Source organism: Branchiostoma belcheri, unplaced genomic scaffold, assembly GCF_001625305.1.
Source record: "Branchiostoma belcheri isolate BF01 breed outbred unplaced genomic scaffold, Haploidv18h27 scaffold13, whole genome shotgun sequence".
Classification (NCBI taxonomy): Eukaryota; Metazoa; Chordata; class Leptocardii; order Amphioxiformes; family Branchiostomatidae; genus Branchiostoma; species Branchiostoma belcheri.
The window spans coordinates 2,178,597-2,193,531 of record NW_017802713.1 but is presented as its reverse complement, the minus strand read 5'-3'; the positions used below and the strand labels follow the sequence as shown (position 1 = coordinate 2,193,531).

The 14,935-nt window shown below is 39.2% G+C and overlaps 1 protein-coding gene across 1 annotated transcript; it reads left to right on the top strand.

Annotated features, from left to right (window-relative positions):
• Positions 1–1,831: 1,831 nt before the first annotated feature.
• LOC109463786 (amine oxidase [flavin-containing]-like) lies at positions 1,832–13,735 on the top strand. Its single transcript, XM_019760648.1, has 16 exons — positions 1,832–2,028; positions 4,120–4,214; positions 4,483–4,620; positions 4,942–5,046; positions 5,735–5,826; positions 6,031–6,134; positions 6,765–6,802; positions 7,786–7,935; positions 8,683–8,842; positions 9,657–9,753; positions 10,325–10,378; positions 10,927–10,984; positions 11,471–11,568; positions 12,275–12,386; positions 12,933–12,995; positions 13,538–13,735. Exons 1-16 carry the CDS (start codon positions 1,974–1,976, stop codon positions 13,673–13,675), a joined length of 1,557 nt encoding a protein of 518 aa, XP_019616207.1. The 5' UTR covers positions 1,832–1,973; the 3' UTR covers positions 13,676–13,735.
• Positions 13,736–14,935: the final 1,200 nt, after the last annotated feature.

Genomic DNA, 14,935 nt, shown 5'->3' with positions numbered 1-14,935 from the left:
TTATGTAACGTTATACATTTGTAGGACAAAATCATGCAAAATCAGAGTACTTTTACAGAGTATCATAAAGACAATATCGTACGCTAAAATAAACTTGTGGTGCGATGGCATTACATGTGTAGATAAAAAAAAAGTATAACAGTTATTCGCTCTCCCTGGAGACTTTTAATACAGATACTTGATCGTACTTATTTTAAATATTAATCAGCTACACGGCCAAGCAACGTCATAACTAGTTTATATCATCCTTGTGTTCGCTTTTTTCCTTCCAGCACTGGTCGTGTTGCTCAGAGCTTACCATCTAGATGTTTTCCAGATGTTTGCATTCTATCTACCGATGATATCTACCAAATAAGCGGCTTCAATTACTGCACCAAACGGGCTAGCAAAACAACAACGTTACGTAGAACTGATCTACTCACCTGTGTCTTCAGTGTGGGTCAATACTACTAGTACGTTGGAACACCCCCGAACCGCGCAAGGTGGTTGTGGCTTGACTTCAGTCGGTGGTCTTCTCACATAGGACCAAACGTTGACTTGAGTGGGTTCTTTGACTGATTAACAAGTCCAGTCCTTCGTCCTTGATCAAACCACGCACTGATTGGAGGAGGTGAGTTGGCCAAGGTCTCCGTAATTCACGTGTTATGTAAGGCGTAGTTGCGACTTGGGCGAATCGCACATTGTTTGCACAAAACTTCATCGCCGAGTTTGGACACGATCATTTGCTGAGCCGGCGTAAAATGAAAGGTCGACAACCTCAGCTAAGGCAGTAGCCCGATGGTTCGACGAATCACGTTGTTTGCTTGATGTGGTTGGTTGGGAGAATCATTTACATAGCAGACTTGTACTCAAACGGGTGAACGGCCTCTCTCAACCCACCGTAACCCCAACGAATTAATAACTGACGACCCTTAGTACATATAGTCCACTAAACTTTCAACGACTTACCTAGGGGTAAAGGTGGGATGCCAGATTAATCATTATGAGCCATATATCGTACGCGATGAAGTTCTTTAGGCCACAGCAAGTAATTTTTATGGATGACATCAGCGCGCGCAATAATTTTCGCCTGATTTTGGAAATAAAAACAAGAAACTTTGTTGCCCTCTGACAGTGGTCACCATGCCGAAAATGGGCAAAGATGTCTGTTGCCATGCCGGAAGGTGGATGGCAGATAAATATGAAGAGAGGAGACAAAACAAGGCTCTGATTTAATGTTTTATCTTTTATTTGATGCAGTGTTCGAAGTATTTCATTCCTTTATATGTGATGGTGGCTGTGCATATGTGATGTTCCCACCGAATCAAAACCATGTGTACAATGATTGAAAACTTATTTTACAAAGTTGTTAAGTGACAAATGATGTTGTAATAGAGGTCAGTTAACTTACCACAATATATGTATCATATCTTGTTTGATAAAGTTTATGATGTCAAAAATTGAAAATGCAGGAATCTTGTTTTTTTATTGCCCACTTAGTTTTTTTCGCCCTATCGCATTAGATATGGAGTTTGCGGAGGATATCATCCATAAAATCGACTTGCTGTGGCCTTATTCTAATGAGGTATCATAGTAGTTTTTCATTAATTGTACAAATGAGGTTCTAATTTGTAGATTTGATAGCTAACTTCATGAATGTTTCTTTCTTCCTAATCAAGGTATGAAACCTCAAGGCGAAGGTAAGATTCGCAACTTCGAATGGGCATCAACGTAGGAGTCAAAACTTGCCGTGCAAAACTGCCACCTAGCGACTTTTAGATAAAACGTATTTATGTTTCTGAGACCAAGCGATGTCACTAAAAACGAACGGTCCCTACTGTGTAACCTTTGCCCTGACTTGACCCTAACACACATCTAACACAGACACAGCGGCGGTAACATCACACATTCGCCGGAGCTGTCGCTGCAAAAATTACCTTCTGCAATTTTACATTCCCTGAGCTTCCTGTCCGGATTCAGAAGGCGGAGGGAAGATGGCTACGGGAAGGACAAAGACACAAGTCGTTATCGTCGGCGCAGGCTTGAGCGGTAAGAAAAATCTGTATGATTTGAAATAAGAGCATCTATTATATAAGGACTAGGAAAGGAGGTGTGTCTGGGTTTCTTGTTTCAAGCAATTACAAGGAGGTGGCGGTTACTACAAGGTCTGGACAAAGAAAATAATGGAACCGTAACAGGACATCATGTTAATAATGTAAACAGAGTGTTATATTGACATGAAATAAAAGTGTCTTACGTTAGTCTATCAGAACTTAATTCTTTTATGGCTTTTATATGCGGCTAAATGCTAAAATATGCAAAGAAGAGCAGGATATTTTATGCCATATTCTTGCATATTTTAGCTGCAGCTTTGTCAAGTTCATTGTTGGTAAGGTTTGTATTCAAACTGTTTTTAATGTGAGTTTAGTGGTATTCAACTTTTCTTAATATATGATAGCAAAAGGAATTGTTCTTTACACCTGTGATTTAAAAATGTTTATTCTTATTACATTAAGCAAATGAGTTCTTATTACTAAGAGTAACAAGCATCAATTGTGTAACAGAATTTCCTGATAAAATGAAAACATTGTAGCCCATATTTCCAAGCCTAATACAAACACTTGAATGTTTTATCCGTTTTTTACGACTTTTTACACACTTTCACAATAGTTTATAACATAGAACACCCTTGCAACATTATAATTCACAGGTCGACATTTTTATTACCATTTTTATGACTCTAACTGGTAACATTAACAATTTTAGGTTAGAAACATGCATTGAATTGAATGAGACATCAATGTTGACCTAGTATTAGTAACGTTACATGTGTCAAATTAATGCTAAAAAGTCCACAATTAGAACTTCATCCAAAGGGAATGACATAGAAAATGTGTAACGTTACAGTTAATCATTTGTTTTTTCTGTCTGTCAGTCTAGATGTATTTCTCCCAATACACTTAGTACAGAATGCAGTATTGCCATGCTATAGTTGCTATTTTTGTCTATCAGACTGGATTGGTAGGTCGCAAAGCATTTAAGGGTTAAGGGGTGAAGTCTGCCATTGCTCTGGTAGTTTCCCATTCAGCAACAACTAACCAAAATAAACATTAACTGGAATATTTATGGTGAGTGTAACGTTATGTACTAAGCTTCCAAATTTGCTTGGGTGCAGCCAACTGCCACAGTCTTGTTTAAATTCCAAATCGGATGTCCTTCCATTTGCCCCCATCATGTGTGTACTAGTATATATGTCACTTGTGACTCCATTTAAACTTCTGCTCACGTACTAGTTATACATGTTGTGTCTGAACAAAGAGGTTACAGAGAACCTCCTATGTCTGAAGTGACCGTTCAAACTGAGTATGGGAGCAAAGGTATGTTTGTTCAGCTGATTTAGCCTTGGCAGCCGCTGACCGTTATAAATTTACTAGTATAGGTCAGCTGATGTAAATCGTTAAAAAATTCATTTTTTGCATGTTTCACAGTCACTGCTCAACTACAAAAACAAAGAAGCAAACATAAACAGCAACAACTTGGAAGCGAATAATTGAAAAGTTGGTTTAGCTGGGTTCCAACAGAGCATCACATTGGGGGAATTTTAATCTTGTTTACATATGCTCCTAAACTGTGAAGCAGTCATGTGAGAGTCAGCCATGAAATCTGGAAGAGCTTTTAGTAGAGGGACTGTCCATTTTGTATGAGGGCCTGCAAGGGGGGGTCCCGACAACGCTCTATGCTGAATTCGGAAACCTCTTGATAACGCTTTACGATAAATTCCAAGTGGCTACAACGCATTACGTAGAATTAAAACGGCGAATTACGCTCTACGCAAAAATATTAGAGCGGTCCGTCTACGCTCTACGTAGAATTAAAACGGCCGATTACGCTCTACAAAAAAGGGCTTGCGGGCCCTCATTACGTCTTCCATGGTTTACAGAAAAGAAGTCAAACCCCTCAGACATAGTTTTAGAGATAGCTATATTTTTAGACAACTACCTTTCATCATGTAGACTTTAGTTATTTTGTACTCTGTTTCATTGTTCTTTTACGTTTTGTAATTTGCAATTAGCCTCCGGGCACGAATTTGCAATTAACTTTTCAATTACCCTGTACGTACATCTGTCTGTCATACTGTAGGCCTCAGTGCTGCCAAACTCTTGAACGAGCATGGCGTGGAAACTATCGTGTTGGAAGCGCGGGACCGTGTCGGCGGACGCACCCACACTATCAAGGTATAACTGCACATCGCAGTTTTGTATCTTATTTTGTCATGCAGATTAGTTTTTTTTTTGTTCTTTGGAAAAGAAAAGGATATACATGTACGCTGTCTGTCCATGTTTAATATAAAAAAATACTGCATTTTGAAACTTAATGCTAGCTGTAAATGCTTTAAACTTAACCCTCACCTTGCTCATAATCCTACATCCAAAAGACTAACTCAGCAGGTGGGAGGTTAAACATTAATCTTGCCCCCTCTATCTGATTCCTGTTGAACTGCAGGGCCCAGGTTTTGGGTATGTTGATGTGGGCGGAGCCTATGTTGGTCCCACCCAGAACCACATGCTGAAACTGGTGAAAGAGCTGGGGATACAGATGTACAAGATCAACACTGAGGGAACATCTGCAGTATGGAGAAAGGTCAGACCTTAAAGCTGCATTATGTAACTTAGGGCAATAACAAAAGTAAATTTTCTGCGCATTTCTTTACAAAGTAAGTTGGATCAACCCTAATCCAAATTTGCAAATAAATGTCATTCACGGTTTTCTTACATAATTTTCCATTGTTTGAAAAGTCTCTTTCAAAATCACCTGTGAAAACTTGGCTGCCATGTTGTTGTTTTTTTGTCATTGTTAGGGTTAGACGCTAATCCCCATTTAATTATCTATTGTTCAAAACAATTGATGGTATCTGAGTGGGGTCCAACCTTAAAAGCTGAGTTAGAGTTTTATCAATTTCAGGGTAAGAAATTCACGGTTGATTCAGAACAAGTTGCCGTGACCAACCCCGTGTGTCTACTGGACCTGCAACATCTCTTCAGAACCCTGGACAGGATGGGGTCTGAGGTAGGTGTCCTCTTTGCTTCTGTGTACGGAGGTTTTTTTTTAAATTTATTTTATTTTCTGACGATTTACCACATTTGTAGAAGGATTGACATAACAGGTGACTATCACCTCTTCAAAGATGTCAAACCTGAGACCAGACTGTAAGGTTTGAACCACTCACACCAGGAAGGTCCCCTACTCTTTTCGATAAGCACGGTGGGTTCTTTAACGTGCGTGGGGTGTGGCTCTCCCAAACACGGGACCTCCATTTAACGTCCTAACCGAAGTTAGGTACCCATTCACACCTGTGTGAAGTGAGGAAAGTCGTGTTAAGTGCCTTTCCCAAAGGCACAAGATCGGTGGCATCGCGGGCAGGATTCGAACCCTCGCCCATTTGAGTCTGGGCTGAATACGCTACCGCTATGCCACACGACCCCACAATTGTGTTGTTTTTGGTGTGTTTGTCTTGTTGTTTGTGTGTCCATAATTATGACTTTTTGATACTGCTATAGATATGCTGATTTCTTACTGTTGTCTGAATGACCTCATGTTTCATGTGTTATCTGTTGCATTGAAATACAGCTATGATCAGAAAAATGTTTGCATTCATATCTCCATCCATCCGTCCATCGATCCATCGATCCATCCATCCATTCATTCATTCCTTTCTTTACCCATTTGTTCACTCATTCCTTCATTTGTTCTTCAGATTCCCCCAGAAGCTCCCTGGAAGGCTCCCCATGCCAAAGAATGGGACAGTCTAACCATGAAAGATGTGTTCGACAAACTGGTATGGACAAGGTAAGTCAGAAAGTTACTGAAATTATGAATAAAATCTTGGGTTGATTCTTTACAAATCATCTTTGCAATGTGTTTCTAAATATTAGCTTGTGAAGTTATATCCGTAGCAACTTGATTTTCGGACCCAAAATTGAATTTGATCTCTGGCAATGATTCTATTGAAACCTGTATGATGATTTTAATTTCTTGCCTGTATTTTTGCAGCTCTGTGCGGAGATTTGCAGACATGTTCATACACATAAACATGACGTCAGAGCCACACGAGGTCTCCGCTCTGTGGGCCTTGTGGTACATCAAGCAGTGTGGAGGTAGGACTTGATATGAAAATACATATGGACGACAACGCGGTGTATCACCCGAGGTACCAGCCCGACCGCGCGTCGGATCGCCTGAAGGCTGGAGGGAGATCCGATCCATGGGAGGGCTGGGACCGAGGGTGATGCAGAATACACCGTGTTGTATTTCATTTATGTTGTGCCCACATTAGAAAACACACAGAATTGAGCCAAAATTTGGTGTCCCTAAACCCAAAAGTGCAACAACATCAATTCCAACGTCCGAACCCAGTATTCTATTCGAATTTAATTTCAAAAGTGGTGCATGTGGCTCAGGCAAAAATGCATTTGAACTATTCTATGGAACATTTGGAAGCCCGTGTGATAAGCAAATAGAAACCCAGGCTGTATAGTACACGGGCTGGAACAATTGTATCGAATGTTATCACGGCCCAGGTATAACATATTATACATTTAAGACAGAGGTGCTGTATTCTGCCCTTTGGAGAATATGCCAGCTTCTATATCTGTATAACCAATACAACTGCCCTTCTGCAATTAATACGCCAGCTTCTTTCTGCATTTATAACTGGTGTGCATTGGTGTGCTTGGTGTAATTCTCTTCTGACATAACACCTTTCTTTCCTCTACCTTGTTCTTTAGGAGTGAAGAGAATATTTTCTGTTGATAATGGTGGACAGGTGAGATGGGCTAAGGTTGCCCCCTACCTACATATTACAGTACTGCAGCCATTAGGTCCTGCCAAGGAGGTCATTTCAAGTAGAAAGATATTCCATTTTATGACAATAGTAGTCATTCAAAGCTTAGAATATCCAACACAGATTACACACATTTGTAATACTACATAATGTATTATGCATATTTACCTACCTACTTTGCATATTTGGGACAGTTTAAATGAAACTCACACCATAAAAAAACCCTCCACCCCACCCCACATTTGCTGGTTGGTCCCCAAGCATATATTTATCCCAATTACAACACAGTAACTAGACGTTCCTATTTTTGACCCTGCCTATTTCCTGGTTAATGCCATTGATTACTTCAGTACACCACAATTACTAGACATTCACGTTGCTATATCTGGACTTCAGGAAGTCAGACCCTTCAATTAACACTATACAACATACTGTACTTGTGTTTCTATTTCTGGACCTCTTTTCTGGAACTTGCAGGGGAAACTGAATAAAGAATCACACTGTACATGTACAACTACAATGTACTTAGTATCATTCTGTTTCTTATACATGCAACGTTACGTGTAACATGCAAAATAACCCAGAAGTCTTTTATGATATTCGAATAGCAATAGCTTTATATCCCAAACCAAACATTCCTTTTTTCCATATTACATCTAATGTTATACAAGGACATATACAAAATTCGAAAAATATGGTATCCAAAATAGCTTCATGTAGCTGTCATTTTCATTAAACAATATCTGAAAAAAATGCACACGTTACAGAAAAAGTGAGATCTTTTGTCTTTCTCTGTGTTAAAAAAAATTCGATGTAGGAGTTACGTTTTTATTTCTTGTGTCTAGTTCTGTATTACTTTTCTGTACTAATTTTTCTTAATTTGTATTTGCAATTAGCCCTCGGGCATGAGTTTGCAAAATAAACGATTATTAAAATTGATTACAACTATAGTATTACTGTTGTAGGAGAGGAAGTTGGTGGGAGGGACCCAGCAGATCAGTCTGCGGCTGGCCGAGTTGCTAGGCAACCGGGTGATGCTGAACAGCTCGGTCTCCAAGGTGACGCAGACTGAGACAGGCATCACCGTAGATACACTGAGTGGAGACGGGTTTCAGGTAACAATAACCATTTGACGTGTGTGCATTACTTCATTGTTCAAGTTGAAAGAGGATCGCTTGTTTGTTAATAGGTTAAGGTTCCTTAGAAATTGGAATTCTAAACCAATAAGGTCAATGACTGGAACCAGACTGTCTGTTACCGTGATAAATAGTGTTGGTTTACAATGTACATCATGTTGCAATTTTATAGCAGGAGGGATTTAGACTCTATCTGATCATATATCATATATGAATGTGTTTGAGTAAGAATTAACAGAGCAGACCATATGCAAAGGTAAACATTATGCACTTGCTATGCAAATGTTACCTTTCTAGTTTTGTTTAGTTTAGTTCAGTACTAAATGCACTCAATGAGGAAAATATATAGTAACATTCTAACCTTAGTGCTGAAATGCTTTCCAGAAGTTAGTTGATAAACAATTGCCTGGAATCAAATTGTTGCCTAAAAGCAAGATCACCAACTACTTGACTGCACATGTAGTAGACAACCCTAGTAACCCTCTAACTGAGGGGGGAAATGCATGTTAAGTGCCTTTCCCAAGGGCACAACATCTGGGTGCATGTCGAGACATGTCTGGGTCCAACCCTGGGGATTGAACCTGGGTCCCCTTGCTTGCCAGTTGGCTGCTCTACCAATACACCACACAGATGCCAAGACACAGTAGATTAACAGCACACTAACCCTACAGCCTAAACTAGCCTCTGGGACCTTTTACCTCTTCTGAACTGTGATTTGTTTTCCAGGGGGAGTACTCTATCGTGGCCATCCCCCCTCCCCTGCAGCTCAGGGTGTCCTTCAGTCCCAGTCTCCCCCCTGTGAGGAACCAGATGATCCAGCGTATGCCCATGGGCTCTGTCATCAAAACTATGATGTACTACGAGAAGGCCTACTGGCAAGAGAAGGGTACATAATATTGCCATATTTTGTTTCATGCTTTAATTTCCTCTTCTGCCTTTGTACTTTGTATATCTGTCCTTAGTTTTGGTCATTGGACATTACATGTCGCTCTTTGATAAGGCTATAGCAAGTAAATTTTATGGATAACATCCTCCGCAGACTCCAAGTCTAGTGCAAAAGGGCAAAAAAAAAACAAGGCAGACCCCAAGAAACAAGATTCCTACATTTTTCATCATAAACCCTGTTAAACAAGAAATGATACCTAGTATATTGTGGTAACTTTACTGCTAACTATTACAACATCCATTTGTCACTGAAACAACTTTGAAAAATGAAAGTTTTCAATTATTCTACAAATGGTGTTGATTGAGTGGGAACATATAAAAGGAAGGAAATAAAGCACTGCATCAAAGTAAAAGTCCAAACAATACATAGGATAATTGTATTGTCTCCTCTCTTCATGTTTATCTGCCATCCAAATTCCGGCATGACAAGACATGCAATTTTGCCCATTTTCGGCATGTTGACCACTGTCAGAAGGCAACAAAATTCAGGCCCAAATCAGGCAAAAATCAATGCACGCGCTGATGTCATCCATTAAAATAACTTAGAAAATAAGAGAAATGAAATAGGCTCCGGCCTAATCAGATACATCAGTCCATATTTCTTTTGTTTGTTGTTACAGTTCTTCTGTTAACTCTAGGAAAGTTTATCTTTTGAGTACATGTAGTTATTGTCATTATATAGAAATGAAGACAAACCCTGCCACACTGCAAGGTGTCAGAAGGATGAACTTAATTATCTTGTCCCCTCTTTCCAGGGTTGTCAGGGATGGGTGTTATTGAAGATGATGACTGTCCTGTGGAGTTTACCTTAGATGACACCAAGCCTGACGGATCCTACCCTGCCATCATTGGGTCAGCACATAACAACAGTTTTTAAACATTGATATTTTTGTAAATAATGTATTACATGTGTATATAGCTTGATATTGCATTGTACAGTATTTGATGTTTAATGTATTATACTTGATGTTTAATGTATAATATTTCATGTTAATGATGATTATTGCAATTTGTTTTGTATTCAATAATATAATCGGCAGTGTACTGAGTTCTTGAGTTCCGTGGAGCTTCAGCAGCCTGGGTGCCATCCTCCGTAGTTACCGCCGGCTCCCTACTGTCACTAGCTACCATGGACTATGGAAGATAGCACCCAGGCCATAGCCTTGGGCGAAAATCAGTGTGTGCACAGATGTCATCCATAAAACTAAATCAGTGTGGCCTAAGGCAACTACATGTAGGTTGTTTTATTAATCTAAGAAGCATATAATCTGAAAGAGATTATTGTTTAGAAACATCTGCTCATGTCCCAAATGTTGTTTCATTAATATTCCCCATCATTTTACTCAAGATGTTTTGTGTTATGATATGAATAGAATTCCTCAAATTCATTATCCATGTTTCCACCATTTTTGTTTTAAAACAGATTTGTTGCTGCTGACAAAGCCAGGAAGTACACCAACTATAGTGAAGATGAAAGGTACAATTTGATTCCATCTTCAGTGATTACATGGTACTTTTGGTAAGGGGGAGGCTTTATGATTGTATAATTTTCTCTGATTTGTTAGTGAATTGGATCTCAACACAAGAAGTAGCTACATGTACATTTCCACAATCTCACAAAGTTGTTTGTAACCCTTTAACCCAAACTTAACTCCAAACTAAAAAGGTAACATTTGCAAAGCAGATGCATAATGTTTACCTTCGCATATGGTCTCAGCTGAGATGTTAATTCTTACTCAAACACATTCATATGGTCAGACAGGAGTCTAAATGCTATAAAATTGCAACATGATGTAACCCAACACCAGTTATCATGGTGACAGATGTCTGGTTCAGGTCATTGACCTTATTCAAATTGGTTTGGAGAAGAAGAAGAAGAAGAAGAAGAAGAAGAAGAGGAAACAGAGCAAAAACAATATGTTTTTCTTCAGTAAACTTAAAAATTATTCATTTTTCTTTGTAGGTACAAATCTCAATACTCCCCATGGCCTTTTACTAACCATTTTCCTCTTGTTCTATTTGCAGGAGGGACCTGATATGCAAAGGATACGCTAAAGCATTTGGCCTGAAAGAAATGCTACATGTAAGAATGAGATTCAACTGTTCTGTTGATAATTTAACAATCAATAACTCCTTTTTACACTTCTATATAGTTGAAGATTAAACATGATTGTTGTTTGTTTCAAGTTAAAACTTAAGATCCAACACAAAGAAGTTCTCTCACCTAGAGCTTTCGACCAGTCACTCTGGTCTTCCTCAGTAGACTGACCCAGTGAGGCTTGTCACATGGCTTCTTTGAAGTGTGACGTCAACACTGGGTCAAAGGTACATGCATCTGGTAAACCCCATACTGTGACATTAGTCTCACTGAGTTAGTCCACTGAGGAAGACCAGAGTGACTGGTCAAAAGCTCTAGGTGAGAAAACTAAATTAGAGCTCTTTGTGTTGGATCTTAAAGTTTAACTTTAAACATGTTACTACCAACACAGATGGACTTTCATGATAGTGTGATTGTTGTTTATGTGTTTATCTAACTTAAAGCTTTGTTTATGTTGACTGTTGTTTCCAGCCCACCTGTTATGTAGAGAAGAACTGGTTGGAGGAGCCGTATTCAGGAGGCTGTTACACCACTGCGCTGCCCCCTGGTGTTCTCACACAGTTTGGCAGGTAGACAACAGAAATACATGTACCTGCACAGCTCCAATTTTACCTGAACTAAGGTATATCTGTATCTGTATAACCGCCTTTCGGCGCAACACACCAGCTTTGCAGGCACGCGGCACGGCAGCAGCTGGCTACATTACACCGATCGACTGGTTACACCTAACCCTTGAACATCTAACTCTAAAATCTAGCTTTGCTTAAAGCTATCTAATGACAATGCCCCTACTGTACTTGGTGACAGCGAGTTCCACTCTGCGATAGTTCTAGGAAAGAATGAATTCTTAAACACCTCAATCCTTGGTTGATAACTCTAGTATTTCAAGGCATGGCTATTTCTTGCTCTCTTCTGGGCTGGTAGGTGCATAATATTATGCACCCAGCTTTGCTTGTACACACGTATGTGCAGTGTCATCTAGTCAAATGATTCATTTAAAGTATAGATGAAAGGGATTTTCTGAGAAGGCACTTTGCAATCTGAAAACCCTTTAATTACCCAGTAATACCAAGATATTGAAACTACATTTGTGGTTTAAAGGGCACTGGCAACATTAAAAAAAAAAACAACTATTGTATATTCAACTCTTCAAAAGTTTGAAGAAAGGAAATGAATGTTCTGACTGTATCTGTATAGCCAGTATAACCGCCCTTAAGAAGCTTGGGTTTTATATAGATCAACTTTTCACTGGGTTGGAATCGTTGTTGCATACAGGATAGTGAGGGAGCCTTTTGGACGTATCTACTTTGCTGGAACAGAGACGGCCACCCAATGGTCAGGTTACATGGAGGGGGCGGTGGCGGCTGGCCAGAGGGCAGCTAGGGAGGTGAGGAGAAAATTTGTTAGCATTTTCGTACCAAATTCATAGCATTATGTGGCGCGGAACTCATGGGTCCTGGGTTCGATTCCACCTACATGCCCTGACGTTGCAGCCTGGGTATCATCCGGATTTTTGCTCTGCAATGCTAAAAAAAATCTGTACCATCCAGATTTTCACTGTACAGCGCTATTTTCATTGAGTGTTGCGAAGCGAACATCCGGATGGTACAGATTTTTTCGAGCGTTGCGGAGTGAAAATCCGGATGGTACAGATTTTTTTGAGCGTTGTGGAGCAAAAATCCCAGATGGTACCCGGACTACTGACGTTGTGCCCTTGGGAAAGGCACTTTACACAACTTTCCCCCAACATGTCACTTATTGCAGATTTCTCAGCATATGGGCAGTATAGGAAGATGAAGAAGAAATAATAGTGTATGACTAAAATATTTTTTGTGTTATGGCTATGGTTCCCAATATCTGTTTTAGATTACAAGTATCTATTATTATGATCAATGTGTACATATGAAAATGATAGATTTTCCCTTTTTTTTAGATCCTCCATGCCATGGGGAAAATTGAGAAAGACCAAATTTGGCAAGATGCCCCTCAGTCCCAGGTATGGTAGACTGCAACTTGTTTTAGCAGTAATATTCAATACATGTAGATACCAATCAATAGATGACTTGAGTAGGAACTTGTAAGAATGTACTGTAGGCTTTGTTGCAGTAAATGCATTCATGTTGAGCATCAAGCAGATACTGTAAATTACTTTATATGTGCGGTACCAAAATTTCACAGTCTGAGAAAAATGAACACCTTTGCAGAACTTAATGTTCACGGTAACTTGCCTACCAAAAATCAAGAACATCTATTTACATATACCGAGTTATCCTGTTCACAAACGACAAAAACAAAAGGTCCACTGCAGTGATGTAGGACCCCCATGAATTCCATTTTCGACCTTAACCTTGGTCTCCACAACAGTAACTTGCCTACCAAAAATCATGAACATCCTGGGGTACAGAGGAAAGAAAGTCAGCAAATTATTTGTCTGTGGTAATGATACATGTAGATTCCGGTACAGACTTTGAAAATTGCAAATATAAAAGTACTTATTTACACTCATTGATTAATTAAGCTTTGATTTTTCCGCACTAGGAGGTCCCAGCTCTTCCATTTGTTGACTCGTTTTATGAGGCCTATTCTCCGTCCATCCCTGGTCTACTGAGCACCATCGGACTGACTGCTATCCTGGGCCTAGCTATTGGGGCCAGCTTCATCTTGTACAACAAATAAGTGTGGTTTTATCTTGAAAGTTCATCTGTGTTGGTAGAAATCATTATGAAGCAAGTTTAAACTGTAGACTCGCCCAAATTTTTGACAGTACAACTCCAGTCTTTGTCAAGGAATGAGCAAAATTCCACCGCTTCCGTGACGTCATGCAGATAACACACGTGAATCCGTGAGCAGTGGATCATAGGTTGCAGAAAGTCTGTGGCACCCCCCGTCTCTGTTGAGGGATGGTTGTAATGCCCTGATGAAGATGGCATCTTTAATCCCTTGTGCAAAGAAGTTTGTTGTGTTGGTAATTACAGTTTAAATTTGATTCATAATAAGTGTGGTTATATAGCGTGCATCTTGATGTCCAACACATAGGATGTAGTACAGCTTTTAACAAAACATTAACTTTAGGTTCATGTATGAAAATGTGTTGAAGTATGGTCTTTTTGTTTTTTGAATGTTCAAATTTTATTTTGACCCAAAATCTTTCATAATAGGCATTAACTGAGTGTTCATGAGTCAGTATTTCAATCTCTGTGTACGTGTACGTGTAGTTATACAGTAGATCTACAAATGTTAAAGGTATTGGTGAGTAATAGACAAGCAGGGTAAATGGAAAATTGATGGAAACATGATTTTGATGCTGTGCAGGATATAACAGAGTTTCTGTCTTCCAAGTATAATGTAGTCCATATTTGATATCAATGGTATTCTGTGTTTTAAGATTTATCAGGGAGTTTGAACTCCCCCTTAACTTCCTTAACCTTGGTTTAATTCTGTGTGCTGTGTGCTTCTCTTTGCTGCCTAACCTTGTTGCCAAGTGTGCTACAGGTAAAGTTGTACTCTGTCACAGTGCACAGTACAGTGCAATTTTACAGAATACAGTGCAATTTTACAGAATACAGTGCAATTTTACGGAATACAAGTACAATGGTAGTAGTAAGCAGTGCAATTGTACGGAATATAGTGCAATGGTATTAATATACAGTGCAATTTTACTATTATACAGTGTAATTTTTACTAGTAAAATTGCACTGTATATATACTAATACGATTGCACTGTCTTCCTTAAAATTGTACTGTATACTTATAATACGATTTCACTGTATTCCATAAAATTGCACTGTATTCCGAAAAATTGCACTGTATACTCTGGCACCCCTGTTTGTGTGTTGCATAATTATAATTTCTGTTACTTTACCTTAAACCTTCTCTTTGCTGCCTTATTTCTTAACCATGACAAACATTGTGCCAAAAGACTTTAAGACGTCGCTT